General features: G+C 36.8%; 2 protein-coding genes and 2 long non-coding RNA genes across 7 annotated transcripts in view; 2 read left to right on the top strand and 2 right to left on the bottom strand.

The window, feature by feature from the left end:
• LOC147846992 (uncharacterized) lies at positions 1–1,042 on the bottom strand. Its single transcript, XR_015476893.1, has 3 exons — positions 802–1,042; positions 492–664; positions 1–447 (listed from the first exon to the last, which is right to left on the bottom strand). It is a non-coding gene; the product is annotated as an uncharacterized LOC147846992 (long non-coding RNA).
• Positions 800–2,570, top strand: LOC147846993 (uncharacterized). The gene is made up of 2 exons (XR_015476892.1): positions 800–1,047; positions 2,122–2,570. It is a non-coding gene; the product is annotated as an uncharacterized LOC147846993 (long non-coding RNA).
• The window catches only part of tcirg1a (T cell immune regulator 1, ATPase H+ transporting V0 subunit a3a), a 25,891-nt gene continuing 9,174 nt past the window's right edge, over positions 2,426–19,142 (bottom strand). The window contains exons 10-21 of one of the 3 annotated variants that reach the window (XR_015476889.1): positions 17,613–17,825; positions 15,802–15,952; positions 15,542–15,681; positions 13,112–13,269; positions 11,927–12,017; positions 11,726–11,844; positions 11,419–11,632; positions 11,222–11,329; positions 7,838–7,930; positions 6,735–6,855; positions 3,803–6,640; positions 2,426–3,716 (exon numbers count right to left, since the gene is read on the bottom strand). Coding sequence is in view for 1 of the 3 variants with exons in the window: in XM_087237567.1 (XP_087093693.1) it covers positions 2,941–3,025; positions 6,469–6,640; positions 6,735–6,855; positions 7,838–7,930; positions 11,222–11,329; positions 11,419–11,632; positions 11,726–11,844; positions 11,927–12,017; positions 13,112–13,269; positions 15,542–15,681; positions 15,802–15,952; positions 17,613–17,825 (1,665 nt within the window). In the remaining 2 variants the exon portion in view is untranslated. Of the gene's footprint in view, positions 3,717–3,798; positions 6,641–6,734; positions 6,856–7,837; positions 7,931–11,221; positions 11,330–11,418; positions 11,633–11,725; positions 11,845–11,926; positions 12,018–13,111; positions 13,270–15,541; positions 15,682–15,801; positions 15,953–17,612; positions 17,826–19,142 lie in introns of all 3 variants that reach the window. The other 2 variants (XR_015476890.1, XM_087237567.1) reach the window with 2 other exon arrangements.
• wu:fc21g02 overlaps positions 11,426–19,142 on the top strand; it is a 42,334-nt gene continuing 34,617 nt past the window's right edge. For both annotated transcript variants that reach the window (XM_087235216.1, XM_087235215.1), the window contains exons 1-2: positions 11,426–11,556; positions 17,628–17,836. The gene's annotated coding sequence lies outside the window, so the exon portion shown is untranslated. The remainder of the gene's footprint in view (positions 11,557–17,627; positions 17,837–19,142) is intronic.

Below are 19,142 nucleotides of genomic sequence, written 5' to 3' on the forward strand. Positions count from 1 at the left end.
GAAAATATCAGAATTGGGAACATACTTTCTGTATTATCTTTGCTTGAACTAAGCCGATCTAATCCTGTTTATATGAATTGAACCTGCTCCCGATCAGGTTTGACCTAGCAGAACTGTTGCTATGACAACAACTCTCGGATCAGCTTTGAAGAACGAAACGATCCTGGATTGTGTCAAATCGTCAATATCCAAATCCAGCTAACTGAGTAATCCACGTACAAAGAACGGACCCCAGGAGGAGTCTGTTAGGTTGTAATAACTCTCCCCAAACTATTTTCCTGATCTTTCTGAATAAAATTTTACTAAATTTTACTACTTTACTAAATCCAATCAGCTCTCGGTAGAAAAAAGCAAGCCACGCCCACTGTTGTGGCATTTAATAATCAGTTTTTTTTTTTTTAGGAACTGCATCACAATACCAAACAAAAAAAAAAAAAACTGACTTCTCTGATTTTTGGTTTTAATGTTTAGGGACTGGTTGAGTAAGGGGCCGATCACACTGAACACACATTTCCGTTCCAAAAACGTAATATGCATAGTGCGCTACTTAATGTGCACTGATTGTTGCTGTTGATTTTAATATGATTCTTACAGTACCGGATAACTCAAAGCCGCAACCACAAGTCTCTCCTTAAGGGGGCGGTCACACTGAAAGCACTTTTTGCTTTGAGAGACGTACTGTATCTTTTGAATAATTTACTAATGGTCGTGAACATTTTGCATGCTGCTAGTGTGCCTGTTGTGCCTCACGTTTTTGCTGTTGCGCACCGTGCGCTCGCAGTTGAAAAAGTCAACTCAGACGCAAGTGACATAACACTTTTACCGCTCATTTTCATTCTCCAATTAAACGAAAGCAGAGGCGGGGTTTCCGTTGAGGTGACAGCAGTGTTTGTGTTGTCAAGATGACTATGAAGACTTTTGAAGACCGAGACTAGTGGTTGCTGTTTTGAGTTATCTGGAGCTGTGTGACTTCAAGTCTTAAATATCACAATATTATTAAATATCACAATTATCAACAGCAACACTTGCGCACAATACAAAGCTGGGGTCCGTTCTTCGTACGTGGATTACTCAATTAGCTGGATTTGGATATTGACGATTTGACACGATCCAGGATCGTTTCGTTCTTCAAAGCTGATCCGAGAGTTGTTGTCATAGCAACAGATCTGCTAGGTCAAACCTGATCGGGAGCAGGTTCAAATCATATAAACAGGATTAGATCGGCTCAGTTCAAGCAAAAATAATACAGAAAGTATGTACCGAGTTCTGATATTTTCTTACAGTAAAAGTTATATACACTTGGGAAAATAGTGGTTTTTAACTATATATATAAAGTTATAGTCATTAATAAAATAAAGTTTTACATATTAATAAAACGTATGCAATCTGCACCCTCAAAATGAAAATACAAAGACTGCCACCTGGTGGTGCAAAAAGAAAACTTATTGATATGAACTTTTTAGATCGCTTTAGTACAAATTGTGTATAATAGAAATGCACAATATGTGACTTTTTAAAAGCAATAATACATTTCAGCAGTCATAAACATGTTTTGACCTTTAATATGCCAGTGATTTGATGCTTCACAAAAGTTGCAGACGCCTTTACCAATATCCAAATGCTTTTGGAAACAACCAGTTATTCTTTACACCGATTAAAAAACTGTACTATAATAAAGAAAATATTTTCTAAATGTAGAACTAAATACATTGATTTGCATTGAAATACATGATGAATACTCTTGTCTTGACAAATGAAAGTGTAAAGCCTGCAGCTCACAACAAATGTGAAGTTACTGCGTGTCATATTTAACAAGCCGTTTACTGCTAATTTGATGTAATTTTGCTCACATGGATAATTGAATATTAATCAGATGATGTCATTACGCTGCTGTGCCGTCAGCCAATCGTTGCACTGCTGATCATGATTTCGAGGATCGATAGATCTGTCCTTCACAACAGACGCAGCGATCTCAGATCAGTTTATCCAGACATTCTAATCTGATTCGCGAACTTGTTTGAAGAACCAAATTAGCGAGAGATCAGTTATCAAGATTAAAAGATCCAGGATCTGCCAAATCATCTTAGATCATTTAAGCGAGGTACGAAGAACGGACCCCAGATTCAGTCGTTGCCTAGCGAGATAAAAATCACACCGCACTTTTTTCTTGTAAAAAAAAAAAAAAGGCATTGCAGTGTGCCTCAAGTTTTTTGGATAGAAAAGCATGTTTGGTGTGATCGGGCGCTCAGTCGTTGCCTGCCCAGCAAGATAAAAAGTGCACCACGCTTATTATTTTTATTTTTTTGCCAACAAAAAAGGCAGTGTGGTGCGCCTCATGTTTTTGAAACGTAAAAGCACGTTAGGAGTGATCGGCCCCCAAGAGTCCATTTGTCTTTATTTTGAAAGGAATACAATAATTCACAAATTTCTTAGTTACAAAAAAGCTTTATTAGTATTATCTTTGTAAACCATACATCATATGCTCAGCATTAAGTCCTCAGGAAGCTTATAAAACAAACCCTGAGACCAAATAAATAATAAAAGGGACAGTTCAACTTAAAATAAAAAAATCCTCTTGTGGTGTCGTGTATTGACTGTGTTAAATGAACATTTCTCAAAACATCACCATTCATTCATTTTGAAACGTATGTTGCAGATGCCTTACAAGTTGCAACCCAACACTCGGAAACATCCATACACACTGATTCACACACATACACTGCGGCCAATTTAGCTTATTCAATTCGCCTACAGCGCATGTCTTTGGACAGCATCAAAATAGCTTATTTTGTTATATTACAACAAACTTCACCGGTTTGGAATACTTTTTAGTTTTTAATTTAGGATGAACTATCCTTTTGATTGCTTTTTAATACTTGAGGAAAACACATTCAGCTTCAAAATGAAGTATAAAAGCATCTTTACATGTAGTATTTACATTCACTCCAAACGCTGGATTGATTCAAAGGAGAAAGGGTTGAACTTGTATCCAGATCCGCGGTAGAATTTATTCTGAAACTCCACCCTGCGCCGAAAGAGGAATGGAAATGTCAGTTTGACACACACACACACACACATGCCTGTTTTTATGAAAAGTGAGGACATTACATAAGTTTCCATTCATTTTATACTGTCCAAACTATATATTGTATTGCCCTCACCCCACCCTATCCCTAAACCAAACCATCACAGGAGATTTTGTGCAACTTTACTCTCTGATTAAACTTATCCTGTGTGATTTAAAAGCTTTGAGAAATGAGGACGTCACCAATGTCCTCATATTTCACCTTCTTTTTGTAATACCTGTCATACCTTTGTCATTATACAGATTTGTGTCCTGATATGACACACACACACAAAGAGACAAAAATAAAACACAACTGAACTGACTTATACTTTAAATTAGTGGAAGCCCTGAAGAGTATTACATCTTTACATTATTAGGATTTTATCATATTGAAAGTTCGTCCTTGACACGTCCCTGCTGAAAAAACCAGCGTAAACCAGCCTAGGCTGGTTGGCTGATTTTAGCTGGTCGACCAGGCTGGTTTTAGAGGGGTTTTGGCCATTTCCAGCCTGGTCTTAGATGGTCAGGCTGGGAGATGACCAGCTAAAACCAGCTTAGCCAGGCTGGGAGCCCAGCCAAAACCAGCTATGTCCAGCTTAAACCAGGCTGGTCAAGCTGGTTTTAGCTGGTCATTTTCCAGCCTGACCAGCTAAGACCAGGCTGGAAATGGCTGGAAACCAGCCCCGAAATGGCCAAAACCCCTCTAAAACCAGCCTAGTCAACCAGCCAACCAGCCTAGGCTGGTTTAAGTAGGATTTTTCAGCAGGGGTATGGCAAGTTTGCCTCCATTTTTTTCCTTTGCTGAATATCGTTTAATTTACATTGTAATTACTACTAACTTTGTGTCTGTCTGGAGAGGAGTAAATGTGTTTATAGCAGGTGCTTAACAGTGATTATTACACGTCTCTCTGGAATACTTGATACTGATTCGTCAATGGACGTTCAAACGTAAGTAATAACCATGTTACCGAATTTTGACCGTTTTTCTCTGCTCATCTCCTGTCATGCTGCTGTTTGTGACCGTTTGGCGCCATCTTGTGACTGAATAATACGTAGGTTTATAAATCAGCTGCGTTTAGTCATTTGTGTTCCTGTCAGCTTTACATTTAACAAAAAAGATACTACATCATTATAGATTAGATCTGTTTTGTGTCCAACTGTTTAGTTATGTGGCAAATAGCCATGTGATAATCAGGATAATATAAACCTAGGCTGTTATGCATGCAGAATAAAACCGGACAAGCTAATCAGCTGTTATGTATATAAGAATGAAGAGAAAACGACTGACTAGATGTCTATTATCCTTTACAACCACTAAATGGATGACAGGTCGGGTGGGATTGCCATAAATCACTAAGGAAAGGGTAATTTAATTGGTGAGGTAATGACCCAAGTGCTACACACTAAAATAAAGCAAGCTAACGTCATATTAACATCAAAGCCTAATGTCATACAGGTGCACATTTGTGTGATTAAGTAATAATAGATCGCAAACATTAAATGCAATTAAAATGTCCACTATAATTCCTACACTTGTGAACGCAGATGGCAACAACAGTTAATGTAAATAGCTACTTAATATAAAGCTTGAATTCACATTAGACGTGATAACCGTGAAACCATGATTATTCTTCACACTATATATAGTCGTACAACCAACATCTATAATTGTTGCATCAGTGTTTCCTTAAGGATTTTTTCCAGCTGTGGCGGCAAGCCTTTTTTTTTACACGCAGATCTACCAACTACCAGTGGCGTTTTTTTCAATGACAAATGTCGTGAGCGCAGTATTAGAAGTCGACATCGCATTTATCTAATAGATTACAGCATGCGCATCTCTTTGCTTGCACGCTAATTTCCTCTGCTTGTGCACAAAACTTCTTGCACGCCACATCAGATATAAGCCGCTTCAAGAGCGTGCAGATCTTCTTGTGTGCTCTCAAATAAACGCTGCTGAAGTGCGATTTAGTGCATTTATGTCTCCAGCATTTATTAGATTTGCTAGGAACATTTTATGAATGTCTCCAATAGACCTACAGAGCGATAATGCTTCCAGAAGTAAAGTGAAACGGCTATACGTCGTGTTTGCTGGCCTCACGCATCATGCATCTGTCAGTCAGACAGTCAGCACATAACAAATTACGCACAGCACTACTATGGTTACAGAAAAGTTTGCACTGTTATAATTCACTTACCTTTTTATACGTTTTGGTGCGATTATCACCCGCTATTAAAAAAAATAATGTTTTGAATGAGAAGCTGTAATGTAGCCGTGGCGGGATGAATTTTGGCGTGCCGCCCCGCCTAGGAAGAATGAATGTAGCGGAAACCATGTTGCATTCCTAATTATGTAGTTCAAAACAACAAATGAATGTCTGATTGTAGAAGAAGCCTACTTAAGCAATGCACTGCTTTTGTTCTCTGAAATACATTTGAATGTATGTAAAAAATAAAAAAGCCTATTTTACAATGCAGTAATATTATGTAGTTTCAAAATACAACATATTAACATTTTAATGTAGAAAAAGCCAAAGTGGGTGTCTTAAGGAGCAAAAATACAGCATATGGGCTCTTATATGCAGTTGTGTTATCACTCATCTAGCAAGTCCCATCTCCCCGGCCCTTCGTTTGGGATGCTTTTCATGAACCGGCCCCCATAACAAACTAATTGAATAGCCCTGAAGTAAAACATGTATATCATCATTTGGATTCAACAAAAAATGATAGAAATAACCCGAAGGAGAGAAAGAGTAAGTCAAATCTAGTGGCTAACAAAATGGTTATTTATACAGTTTTACATGACAGTTTGTATTTTGGGGCTGCACTGGACCTCTTCAGTCAACTGACCTAGAAAAATGTTTAAAGGTGGACATCTATTTTTTTAAGGTGCAGTATGTTGGATTGACCTAGTGGTTGAACTAGGTATAACAGTCCAAATTCAAATTATTGAAGATTTTTTTTTATTTTACCTGGACCCTCCTCTGACCACTACACAAATCCAGGTTCCCAGATTAAAGCCACCAAAAGGAGCTAGCCAGCCTGACCATCAAGCCTTGCACTGTAAGCTGCTCGGCTAATACTTATATCATTTACTGATTAAAAAAAACACCATTTTCATTTTGGAAAATGCTACTATCCTCTAAAAGTCACATTTTTGTCAGTGCCCGCATATATTGTGGTAGCCTTCATGCCTGAAATGGGAAAAACGCAGTGTATTCTGCAATGGCAACCTGGGGTGCTGAAATATAATTGCTTATTGGCAGTGGGCTGGTTATCGAGACCAAAACAAGGACAGAAATTCTGACATGAAATGTACATTTTCCAGGAAGACAGACGAACTTCAGCAGTGTTTTTCAGATAAATATATTGAATTGGCATGTTTCTTAGTGTGTTTTTCTCACCAGTGCAGCCGCAGTGCATGCAGGAAGGCCGACAGTCCCTCCATAACCAGCAGGATGGAGACGGTGAGCGTGGCGAAGAGGGAGAAAACCACTGACAGAATCACAGAGCCAACATAGCCTTGCCATGACAAGGAAATCCTCATTACCATCACCCAGAGGACTTCCGCCAGCTCTAACACACACAAATACACAACATATTACGCATCTGACAGTTGGACTGTAAGTGAATGTGTGGCAGTTGTGGATGCTTGTAATTGTGCGCATACGTGCATGAGCGAGGCTGAGGGCCCAAAGGCGGAGGTATGAGGCAGTGTTAGAGATGCAGCCCAGACAGTACTCTATAGTATGGATGGCCTGCTGCATGAACACCTCCGTCCACTCAAACTCCTGGAAAGAGCAATCAGCATCACTCGCACTGAAGAATCCATTCATGAACTGGACTGATCAGTGGATGTGTCCAAAATAACCTACCACTCGAGAAGGTATTGCATTTGAATTGAATTTACTATAAGACTGAATGCAAATAGTATAAATTCAGATGAACTAAATCCGCCATTTGTCCTTATTTCACTCGATCAAATAAAAGCAGAAGTGGGATTTCTGTCAAGATGGCTACAGGGACTTTTAAAGATGGTGGAGACACTTGTGGCCACTGTTATCCTGTTTGAGTCCACAAATCTTGAATATCACAATATTGTTAAATATTAAAATTATAACAATATCAACAGCCCAGCACCTTAGAGTTCTCCACTAGTAATGTGTCCCTGATTCAAATGATCCAATCAAAGAGTCTCCAGTTAATGATTCACTGACTTAAGTTTTCACATCAGTAAGAGTCTTTGGTTATTGATCAACTGATTTAAAGGGCACCTATGATTAAAATCAACTTTTGTAAGCTGTTAGGACAGAACTGTGTGTAGTTATAGTGTCCACAGTCACATTGGGTTGATATAAAGACAATAAGTCTCTTTTTTTTTTTTTTTTTTTTTTCATTTCCTGACGTAGGATTCAAATCCCTCCCATTTTGAGGCCCACCGCAACGTGACATAGAAGTGTGGTTTTCCCGCCCAGTGAATTGATTGACAGAACATAGAACAAGTCTGTGTGTATAATCTTATTAACGTATATAATATTATAAACAACACCGGACTGTGTGCGTGCACAACATTATATGTCTCATCGTTGCAGAAAGGCTTGAATTACCTCCCCAATACATACATCAAATAATCATTGGGAAAGTTCTTAGTGTAGCATACCTGCCAACACTCCCGTTTTGTTATTTTCCCCGGAAAACTCCCGTGATTGCCCTTTAGGTCATCCAGTAAGAATGAGTCTACAATTATTGATCTACTGATTTGATGTTTCTTACCTGTTCCTCTATTCCTCCTCCTCCCTCTAGGTCAACTAGTTGTGCATTTATTGAGCTGGTGTCTGTGACTAGAGAACGCTGCTCCTCATGTAGCTGTAAACAGACACCACTTTCATCAGACACCGTATGGTTGATAACTGCAATATGACAACTGTTAAACTCTGCAATTCAGCTAAAAGAACCACATGACTCTTCGGTAAGTGCAAGCCTTGCCATTTCACAGAAATTCTGACTGATTGCCTTTATCAAAACAATATGATATTTGTTCCCGCCTGTTTCTCCTGCAACCAACATGATGATTAAAACAACACGTTTGTTTGATTACTACCCAATTTACCCAGACCTTTATGTGTGGCCTATTATGGGAGAATACTTGCTTCTTGCGGCATGTCATGATGTTTTAGAGATTAAATCTGAGACTAACGTGATCACAACACCTTAGGAGACAACATCGAAAACATACAGTTGTGTGAAAAAGTTAGGACACCTAATGATCCAGATGCCTGTAGATCTACTTTTAGCAGTAACTACTTGAAGTAGTCACGAGCTTGTCATTCTCCTAGATCATTCTGGGGGAGTTTTGGAGTGTTTCGCACAGCTCTTGCCACAGTATTTCAGTGTGACTGGACTATTACAAACTTTTAGTTTACTTTTACAGCTGTTTTTTTTTTTGCTGGTGTCTTTGATATCAATAGCTGTTTCCATCCATAGATGTGAATTAAATTTATGTGCAAAACTGCAATGTCGCATAAATGACATGCAAATAAATAAGCGTTTCCATCCAACGAGTCGAAGAGAATAAAATACTGTAATTTCCTGATTGACTGGTGCCAAATATCAAAAATTAAAATGGACTTTTCTGCGGTAGAAGAAACTGCAAGAGTCTTTTCCTTATTTAATAAGTGACTTTCACCTCAGAAGTCAATGGTGACTCGCAATAAGCCCGTGGTGGAGTTTGAAGGCATAAGACACACAGAAGCTCTTGACAGTTCTAGAGGTCATTAATAATATAATAACACTAATACTGAAATGGTTAAGGTGTTTTAGAGTGACCAAAACAACATTTCAGATGTATTACAATGTGCTCAGCCTGCTGGTTTGTCCATTCACACACATTTTCATCATCACATCAAGTTCATTTATTTATAGAGCACATTTAAAAGCAGTCACAAGACTGACCAAAGTGCTGTACATAAAACAAAGTAAAAATAAAAAGACAAAATATAAAAACAGAGAAATAAGGCAAGAGAAACGTCTGTAAAAATGTAGCAGTAGAAAGGACTATTAAAATAAGATTAAAAAGCCAAGCTCAAAAGGTACGTTTTAAGAAGTGATTTGAAAATAGATAATGATGGAGCCTTTCTAATCTCAAGAGGCAAAGTGTTCCACAATTGAGGACCCGCCACAGAGAAAGCTCTGTCCTCTCTACACTTCAGTCTGGACTGAGGAACTAAACGCAGAATCTGATCAATTGACCTAAGAGATCTCACGAGAGTGTAAAAATGAAGCAGCTCTGAGAGATAGGATGGAGCTAGATTATGGAGGGATTTATATACCAGTAAAAGCACTTCAAAATCAATTCTGAATTGGACAGGCAGCCAATGAAGGCCTCTTAGAAGAGGGGTAATGTGGTCATAATTTCTGCTATTACAAATGAATCTAGCAGCAGCCTTTTGGACAAACTGACGGCAAGAAATTAGGGATTTTGACATGCCACTGTAAAGTGCAATGCAATAGTCTAACCGTGATGTAATAAAAGCATGGACACACGTCTCCTCTTATAACAAAATCACATGACCTTTTTTAAATGCGCATACTGCAATTTGTTCAATAAGTGTTACAGTTGTAGTTTAGGTGCATCTTTTTCATCAAATAAACAGTTCTTACTACTCAATAATGTGGATATGTCTTTTATGTGCATCTTGGCTTTTCCATCAACATATATCCAAAATGCACATTAAAACAGGTGGATTGAAACATAGCTATTGTCTTATTGCATTAACCAATTTTGGCTAATCTTTAGCTGTTGGACAGACATTGTTAACACAAATGAAAGCTCCAAAACCTCTGTAGCTATTCAGTTAAAGCATTACATTGACAGCACTGCCTGACTTATTTTAAAGTCACCATGGAACGAAAGTTAAGACTGTCCTTTTTTCTGTACATATTCAAACAAGTAGAGTACATTTTGATTTCATGGCAGCTTTAACAATATACATTGTTCATCTAATGTTTTATTTTTCATATTTAAATTTTAATTAGTTGACATTTCTGTGCGGAGTTTGCATGGGTTTGCTCTGGGTGCTCCGTTTTCCCCCACAGTCCAAAGACATGCATTATAGGTAGGCCCACACGGAATCTGCGCGCACAGAATTCCGCACATTTTCCGCAGATATCCCGCAGAATTCCGCAGATTTCTAGCCCATTATTAATTCTGTTTATTAACTTGAGTAAATGTGTAAATCTGAATTCATTCAGTTTTTATTCAGTAATTTATTACTTTTTAATTAATATATTAAGGTGTAAGTTATTATACTCCGCTGGATACTCCCAAATTAATTCTGCAGAAATCCGCAGATTTTTACCAGAATTCTCCGCAGAAATAGCAAAAAACGGTTGCAGATTCCGTCTGGCCCTAACTATAGGTGAACTGAATGTACTAATTTGGCCGTAGTGTGTATATGTATGGGTGTTTCCCAGAACTGGCTGGAAGGGTATCCGCTGCACAAAACATATGCTGGAATAGTTAATGGTTCATTCCGCTGTGGCAACCCCTGATAAATGAGGGACTAAGCCAAAGAAATGGAATTTCACAGGGCGTATTAGCTTTTTTTCACGTGACTATAGCTAGAACATGACCCTACTGTGCTACTGCGTCCATAATCCAGGGTTTATCCCGTCATGGAAAACCTGGAAAAGTCATGGAATTTTGATATGACATTTTCCAAACCTGGAAAAGTTTTGGAAAATCTGAAAACCCCACAAAGTTTTGGAAAAGTCATGGAAAATGGATATCTGTATTCATTGAATATAGGTTATTTACTTCTTTTCTGTCCTTGGCCAATCACATACTCTCACATTATTAGTGCTGTTAAAGCATTATCTAAATCAATTTTACATAGATATAAATATGATTTAAATTGTTGTGTGTTTTACGATATACTGTAATAAATTTGAACATGAATTGTTTTTCTTTTACCATGCATATGTAGACATTGCATGAAACATTAGGTCATGAAAATATACTTGATAGTCATGGAAAAATCATGGTATTTTAGTAGTAAAAATGTGTATGAACCCTGATAATCATAACAAACTGTTTTCATTGCTTGTTTACTATCACGATCTACCCATCTATGAGTCAGAGGTTTCCCTCATGTTTACCGTTCTCCTGCTGTTCCTATGCTTGAAGTAGAGCTGAAGTGGTTTTCCCAGTAACAGTACTGGAACCGCTAGCAGAGCCAAACACACTAATATCCTCTGCACTGTCATCTAAAGAAAGTGAGATGTATATTAGTCGTGGCAGTAAAAGTATGACTAAACTATGTTGAAAATAATCAGTATGTGACTGGTTCTCTTACCTGTCTAGGATAAAGTGGTGGGTTGCTTGGATTCTCGGAGAACAGGAACATGTCAATGAAGTGGATCAGTATGCTGGGAGCACGGTCTGAATCCTGAGGTCCAAACGCAATCCATTTAAACACCACCATGAAGACCAGGTACCCGAAAAGACACAACATGAACACTAACTCAGGAATCAACACCAGGAACACACTGCTCACGTTCCCAAAGTACCTGAAAAAAAAAAAAGAGTTCATGGATAGGTATACTAAATAAACACACTGCAGATCATTAAAACCAGAGAAAACCAGACATATGATGGCTTACATGTAGTTAAAGAAGGATAAGCAGACCCCGAACGTCATGTGGATGACCCCGATGATCACAGACATCTTCATCTTGTAGGAATTGAGGAAGGTGAGGTGGTTATTGGCAAGACTCCAGATCTAAGAACCAGGAAACAGTGAAATCAAAATCTAACCCTCACAGAGAGCAAGACAGGGAGGATCTGATCAGAAACATGCTTACCGGGTCAATGCCGAATGGATATGGTCCCTGGAATACTCCAGTTATATTAGGATCCAACGTGAGGTACTGGTTGCTCCTCAAAGTTTCATCACTAAACCAAGCCAGAGGAACAAAAACAAAACAAGAGAGTAAAACAAGGGCAAGTTGAAGTGTTGGAGAAGTTTTTTTTTAATAAATCTTCATCCTTAACTTAATCCAGTTACAAAATGTGTAAATGGAAAATCTGCTGAACACCAATGACAATTAGACTAATAAAAACTTATTAGTTTTAACTTATTAGGCTGATTCCTAGAAAAAGGCAAAGTTTTTAATCAGTTTGGCCTCACAAAGCTAAGGAAATCCTGAACTTCCTGACGGTCAGTCGGGGTCATTAACACTGTATATTAAAGGACATCCTGTGCTGTGCTTATTCCATATCATTCATTAACTGAGCAGAAGGTTTTAATGGGGCTTTTAAGATGCTTGTACAGAAGCAATGGCTATATCTGCAAATTTATGTTGTGCTTCTTGTGGTTTGATGTACAAATTTATTGTTGTAATCATGGATGTACAAGGGAAGCTGAAATATCTCCCATGGCCTGCACATTCACCAGATCTAAATATTACTAAGCCACTTTGGGGTGTTTTGAAGTGGCGAGCCAGAAAACCTTTTCCCCCCACCAGCATCATGTAGTGCCTTGGCCACTACACTCTACACCAGGGATTCTCAACCAGGTGGGCCGCGAGATTAAAACTAACTCTCAATGTTTAGAATTTTTTGGATTTCATTTAATATGTTATATTAAAATGATCAAAGTAATGTACTTCTGCGTCTGCAACTAGTTCACGCATGTCGGTTCATTCACAAACTATGCATGAAGTGAAAGTGTAAGTATCTCTTTGTGTTTTTTTTTTTTTTTTGTGCGAACCATTTAATACATCTGCATAGTTGTCCAAATTAATGTCCTATGATCTGTAACACCAATCCAAACACATCAACAGTGCCATATACTGTACATATTCTTTATCACATTAATTCTCTCAGAGTTGTCATGACTGAACACCTTTTATCGACTTTATCCTACTTTGTAGACCTTTTACATTGGCAGAAAGCTACTTTGCACTCTGCAGGTGCACAAGTTATTTGAAACTGCAAAATTGGGATGCTAGTTGAATCTTTTGGTTAAAAGTAAGAGTGTGCAGTACCTCCAGTTGTAATGCTGAATCATGGGTTTGAGGTGCCAGCCAGAGGAAACAGGACTCAGTCCTTTACTGAAGCACTCATTATAAATAGCCCCAGTGTAGATGGAGAACAACCCCATCATGAGGATCAGATACCTCCCGCCAAACAGCATACGCCAGATCTAAGATACACACAGAAAAGAAATATTACCTCTTTAGTTTGTGATGTATTACCTGCCTATTATTAAGATTTTCGGGGTTTACTAGTAGTTATAAAGTACATATTCTTCATGATCTTTTTCTACATCCTTAATCCTACCTTGTAATATTTTGTTTTATTTAACATTTTGTATAAGATATTTTACAAAAACTGTACAATACCAATAAAAAGAAGAAAACAAAACTAAATAATTGACGTTAGCCATGACATATGTAGCATAAACATTTTTATATATATATATATTATATTATATTATATTTATATATTATATTATATTATATTTATATATATATTTATTTATATATATTTATATATATATATTTATATAAATTTATATATATATATATATATATATATATATATATATATATATATATATATATATATATATATATATATATAAAACGGATGACAGTATTTACGTTTTTACAAGGTCAGTGTCATGAATGTTTGGGTTAGAGATGAAAATTTACAAAGGTAAAATGCTAGATTTTCAGGAGTCTTAAAATAGGTCCCCATGTAGTTTCAGCTTTTTTCTAATAAGTTTCAAGATGTAGTCGTGAATGACATAAAGCAGCTCATTCAACCATCTCCTAAAACAGGGAGCCTTTGGAGATTTCCAATTGAGTAAGATCACCTTTTTAGCTGTAATCATGCCAACCATCAGGGCTTGCTGTTGGGTTGATGGTAAGGTATCCATTATATTAAAATATCCAAAAATAGCCAAATTGTAGTCACTTTGGATATTGGTTCCATGAGCACTGGAATACAATTCAAAATTGACTCATAAAGAACCGGACAAAACCTAAATAAATGTGCCAAAATCCCTTCTGCCCAACCACATCTGTCGCATTTAGGAGATACAGAGGGAAAGGTTTTACTCAATCTCAAACTTTAAATTGAATTACTTTGTCTCGAATTTATTGAAGCTTTTTTTTTATTCTCGACAGGGCTTCCTCCCAGATCTCATCAGCCACTTCTTCATTTAAATCCATGGCTCAAGCTGTCTTAATGTGCTTAAATCTGCTTAATGTCTTAAAGCTTGATATCAGATGTCTAGTATTAGGGTCCGAGGATGGAAGATTCTGAATAATATGACTTTCTGGTTCATTTATAAATTGTGAGGTATTTTCCTTTACATAGTTTCTAATCTGCAGAAAGCGTAAGAAATGAGACTGCGGGAGAGAAAACTCATCCTTCAGCTGTGCAAAGGATGCAAATTGGTTGTCTATGTAAAGATCTCCTATGCGAAACAGCCCTTTTGTTTTCCATGCTGTAAAAGAACTGTCAATCAGGAAATGTTTAAATACAGGATTGGGTGAACTCGGCGTACTGACTGAAACCGTAGCTAATTTGTAAAATTTATTTATGATTTAAAATCCTTAAATTCCTAACCACAAAATTACAACTTCCTTATTTTTTAATTAGTTTAGACTCCGTAAAAAGCAATGTTGGGAGAGAGGACTCCGGCACAGAAATGGCCTCGGCATAAACCCATAATGGAGAAGTCTCAGATGTCACATGCTCCAGAACGCCCCTCTGCCAGAATAGGAGAGCTCTGGCATTTGCTGCCAAGTAATAGTGCTCTTAATCCTACCTTATACCTTACTACTACCTTATTAACTATTCAAAAATTAGGAATTTATTAAAGCAAAACTTGAATATAATGGTTTATTCGACGCAAGAATTGCTTAAACTAAAGTGTAGCCAAAAATTTACAAACCTAAAGTACAGACCAAAAAGAGAAAAGCAGATAGATATTTGCTATATATTTGGATAATTGCTGTACAATGCGAGTTAGACACACTCGTATTCAATTCTGAAGCTCTAATTTGCTTTTTTTTTTAAACACGTTCCTATTAATGATGGCAAATGGGTCATTTTTGTTTTGAACTGTACAGGCACTAACCCAAAAGCTAAATTGTGCTCCCCATCTAATCATCCTCAGATTATTCAAAACGTTCATGAGTTTCTATTCTTTCTGTTGAACCCGATAGAATGTTTTTAAATGTTTGAAACCATTAACAACTGACATCCATAGTTGGAAAAACAACTACTCTGAACAACTCAACGGTAACCCATTTCCAACATCCTTCAATATAGCTTCTTTTGTGTTCAATACAATTCAAACACGTCTTCAAAAGGTGGAGAATAAATAAAGTATTTTCATATTTGGGTGAACTATCCGTTTAAATCAGTTACAACGATTGAGATATGCATAATCTAAAACAAACCTCATTAGTGCTAGTCCTCATCTTGGGGTCTCTTTCCTCTAGTATCATCCACAGGGCAGCCAATGTCATGAGTAAACCATGACCAACATCTCCAAACATGACCGCAAACAGAAAGGGGAAAGTGATAATGGTGTACACAGCTGAGAAGAAAACACACACACAAGACATTTACTGTGAGGTGCTTCTGTTTCTCTATCAAAACAGAATTAAACAGAACAATAAAAAAAAGACCTATAATCCATCAAATGTGTGAATGTTACCCGGATTAACTTCTCTGTAACTGGCTACACCGTAAGCATCCACAATGTTTTGGAAGCTGGAAGTGAAAGCGTTGGTTTCAAAGAGTGTTGGAGGAGATGTGGGTGCTGGTAAACGGTTGTAGAAAGAATCGACACTGCTACCGCTCTTTCTCTAAAATACAGAAGGATATGATGTTATGAGATTCATTTATTATTTTTCCTTAGGCTTCGTCACTTATTTATCAGAGGTCGTCACAGCGGAATGAAGCACCAACTATTCCGGCACATGTTTTACGCAGTGGATGCCCTTCCAGCCGCAACCCATTATTGGGAAACACCCTTAAACTCTTACATTAACACACACTGAGACCAATTTTGTTTACTCCACAAAATTACTCTAGTTTTGTTTTGCAAACTCCACACAGAAATGCCAACTGGGCCACCCGGGATTCGATCCTGCAACCTTCCTGCTGTGAGGTGACAGTGCTAACAACCGAGCCACTGTTGCCACTATTATGATTCATTTATTTAGTTTTACATTAGTAAATACGAATACTAAACTAAGGCTTTATATTAGTATATAAGAGTTTTAATTATTATTTGGGCATCTAAAAATGTATGCTGCATAACTATATTGCTGTATTATGCTACTCTAAAGGTTTCTAAATTAGTTTTGGTGGTTTTCTGTAGGTTTGCATTTATCTAAAATAATAAAAAAAACATTTACCTTCTCTCAGAATTTTCAATTTTGTTCAGTGACCCTAAACTCTAAACTTACCTAGAGGATAATCTTCTCTGATTAGGGCTGGGAATACGATACAAACCCACAACATGATATTACCACGAACGATACATGTCACATTACAATATTATTGCTATTTTATTATGAACTTGTAACCTTTTTCCAACTTTCAATTATGTCCACAAAGGAAATCTTAGGCAAAGTTTTATTACTGCAGTGCAAAATGGGACTCTCAAGCAAACAAACTGACCAGCACATGAATGAAATCCTGTAATAAATGTTAAATGCACCTTTCTGAGGCCATCATCTACAGGACTGTAAAGAAACATGTTTTGTTATTCAACCAAAATATTGGCCATATATTGAGATGGTCACCCTTGTATTGATAAAGTATTTTCATGAAAAGAAATGGCTATATTATGCTATATGAATATTTTCCCACACCCTGATAACTGATTGGCCCAGTCTGTTGTGATTAGTCCACCATATACAGCACATTATAAATAAATGAGACTGTTAATACCATTTAAACATAGGGATGTAAACAGTAATGACAGAATCAACCTGGATATGAATTTAAAGTAGATTTGCTTTCATAAAGCAGAAAAAAACAACATTTTGACAAAAGAACCAAACTTTTCCAGGCCTCAATTACAACTACAGTGCTCATAGGCAGCCAATGAAGACCACAGGCGGGCATTTTACAGATTTGTTACCAATAAGAAGCAAGAATTTAATTGTCTAACAACTCTATCTATCATTCACTTAGATCAGGGGTGTCCAAACTCGGTCCTGGAAAGCCGTTATCCTGCAGAGTTTAGCTTCAACGCACATGCCTTGAGGTTTCTAGTATACCTACGAAGAGCTTGATTAGCTGGTTGAGATGTGTTTAATTGGGATTGAAACTAAAATATGCAGGACACTGGCCCTCCAGGACCGAGTTTGGACCTGGAAGATCTTTAAAACAGATCTTTTATGTTTACAAGCAGCTATATTACACGCTACATGAAAGGTCTGGGATTTCAAAAGAAAAGCATTTCTAAAAAAAAAACTCATTTGACTTCTGTGTGAATAAAAAGCCATTTCTTACCGTTCCCTCCATCAGAGCGCTCTGGAGCAGAAGCAGTTTGGCCACGGGACACCAGGCCTCAGCAATCAGACACTTGTCTGTGACTGAAGGGCTGCACAGATTAAGGACCATCTGCACAGCTTTACACTTCTGCACACGTATCTTCCACTGTGGCATCTGACACACACAGCGGGACAGCAGCTGCTGCATATACTGCTCCGTCTGAGACAGCACCTGCAGAATAGGTAAAGTTTGTCCTTTACTGTTCATTTTATTTGAAGAGCTTGCTTAAGAAATTGTCCTACTTTTACAGGATTTATTAAAAAAAGTATTTACTGTCATTTTTGGTTCATTTATGTGTCCGTGCCTAATAAAATGATCATTATGTAGATGCACACAGAGAAATATGGCTGTCAGACTGCACAATGTGTGAGTGTTTATGATTTTTTTTTTTTTTTTGCATTTTCAGCATTTTATTGTAGAATAAACTGTCAAATAGACAAAGTTACATTAAAAAAACAAAAACATTTGACCTTTTTTGGTACATTTTAATTATATAAATTAAGAAATGGTTTTCCTTTTTTACAGGATTTGCAGTCGTTTTTGGTTCATTTAATGTGTCTGCGCCTAATAAAATGATCAATATATATTTTTAAAAGATGTGCAGAGAAATACGGCTGTCAGAAAGTGCACGTTATGCGTGTTTGTTTTCATGCAGTTCATGCAGAATAAACTGTCATATAGACACAAAGTTACATAAAAAAAACAAAAGTTTGACCTTTTATTGTCTATTTTAATCGAAGAAATTAAGAAATGTTGTTCCTTTTTTACAGGATTTATAAAAAATAGCATTTGCTGTCATTTTGGCTTAATAAAATGATCAATATATTTATTTTTAAAAACTGCTCGCAGAAAAAATGGCTGTTTGACAATGCATTTTGTTTAAGTATTTAAAGTTAAAGTCAGAATTATTAGCCCTCCAGTTTATTTTTTCCCCAATTTCTGTGTAATGGAGAGAAGACTATTTTAACACATTTCTAAACATCATTGTTTTAATTTTATCTTTTTATGATTTATTTTATCTTTACCATGATGACAGTAAATAATATTTTACTAGATATTTTTAAGACACTTCTATACAGCTTAAAGTGGCATTTGAAGGCTTAATTAGGTTAATTAGGTTAACTAGGCAGGTTAGGGTAATTAGGCAGGTTATTATATAAAGATGGTTTGTTCTGCTGACTTTTTAAAAAAATAAATAGCTTAAAAGGGCTAATAATTTTGTCCTTAAAATGTTTTTTGAAAAATTTAAAACTGCTTTTATTCTAGCCGAAATAAAGCAAATAAGACATTCTCCAGAAGAAAAAATATTATCAGACATACAGTGAAAATTTCATTGCTCTGTTGAACATCATTTAGGAAATATTTAAAAAAGAAAATAAAATCCAAAGGGGGGCTAATAATTCTGACTTCAACTGTATGTTTTATGTTTTGATTTTTGCATTTTCAGCGTCTTTTTGCACGTTAAAAGATCTAAACTGTTAAATCTTA

This window comes from Danio rerio, chromosome 1 (genome assembly GCF_052040795.2).
Source record: "Danio rerio strain M-AB ecotype USA chromosome 1, GRCz13ab, whole genome shotgun sequence".
In the NCBI taxonomy this organism is placed as follows: domain Eukaryota; kingdom Metazoa; phylum Chordata; class Actinopteri; order Cypriniformes; family Danionidae; genus Danio; species Danio rerio.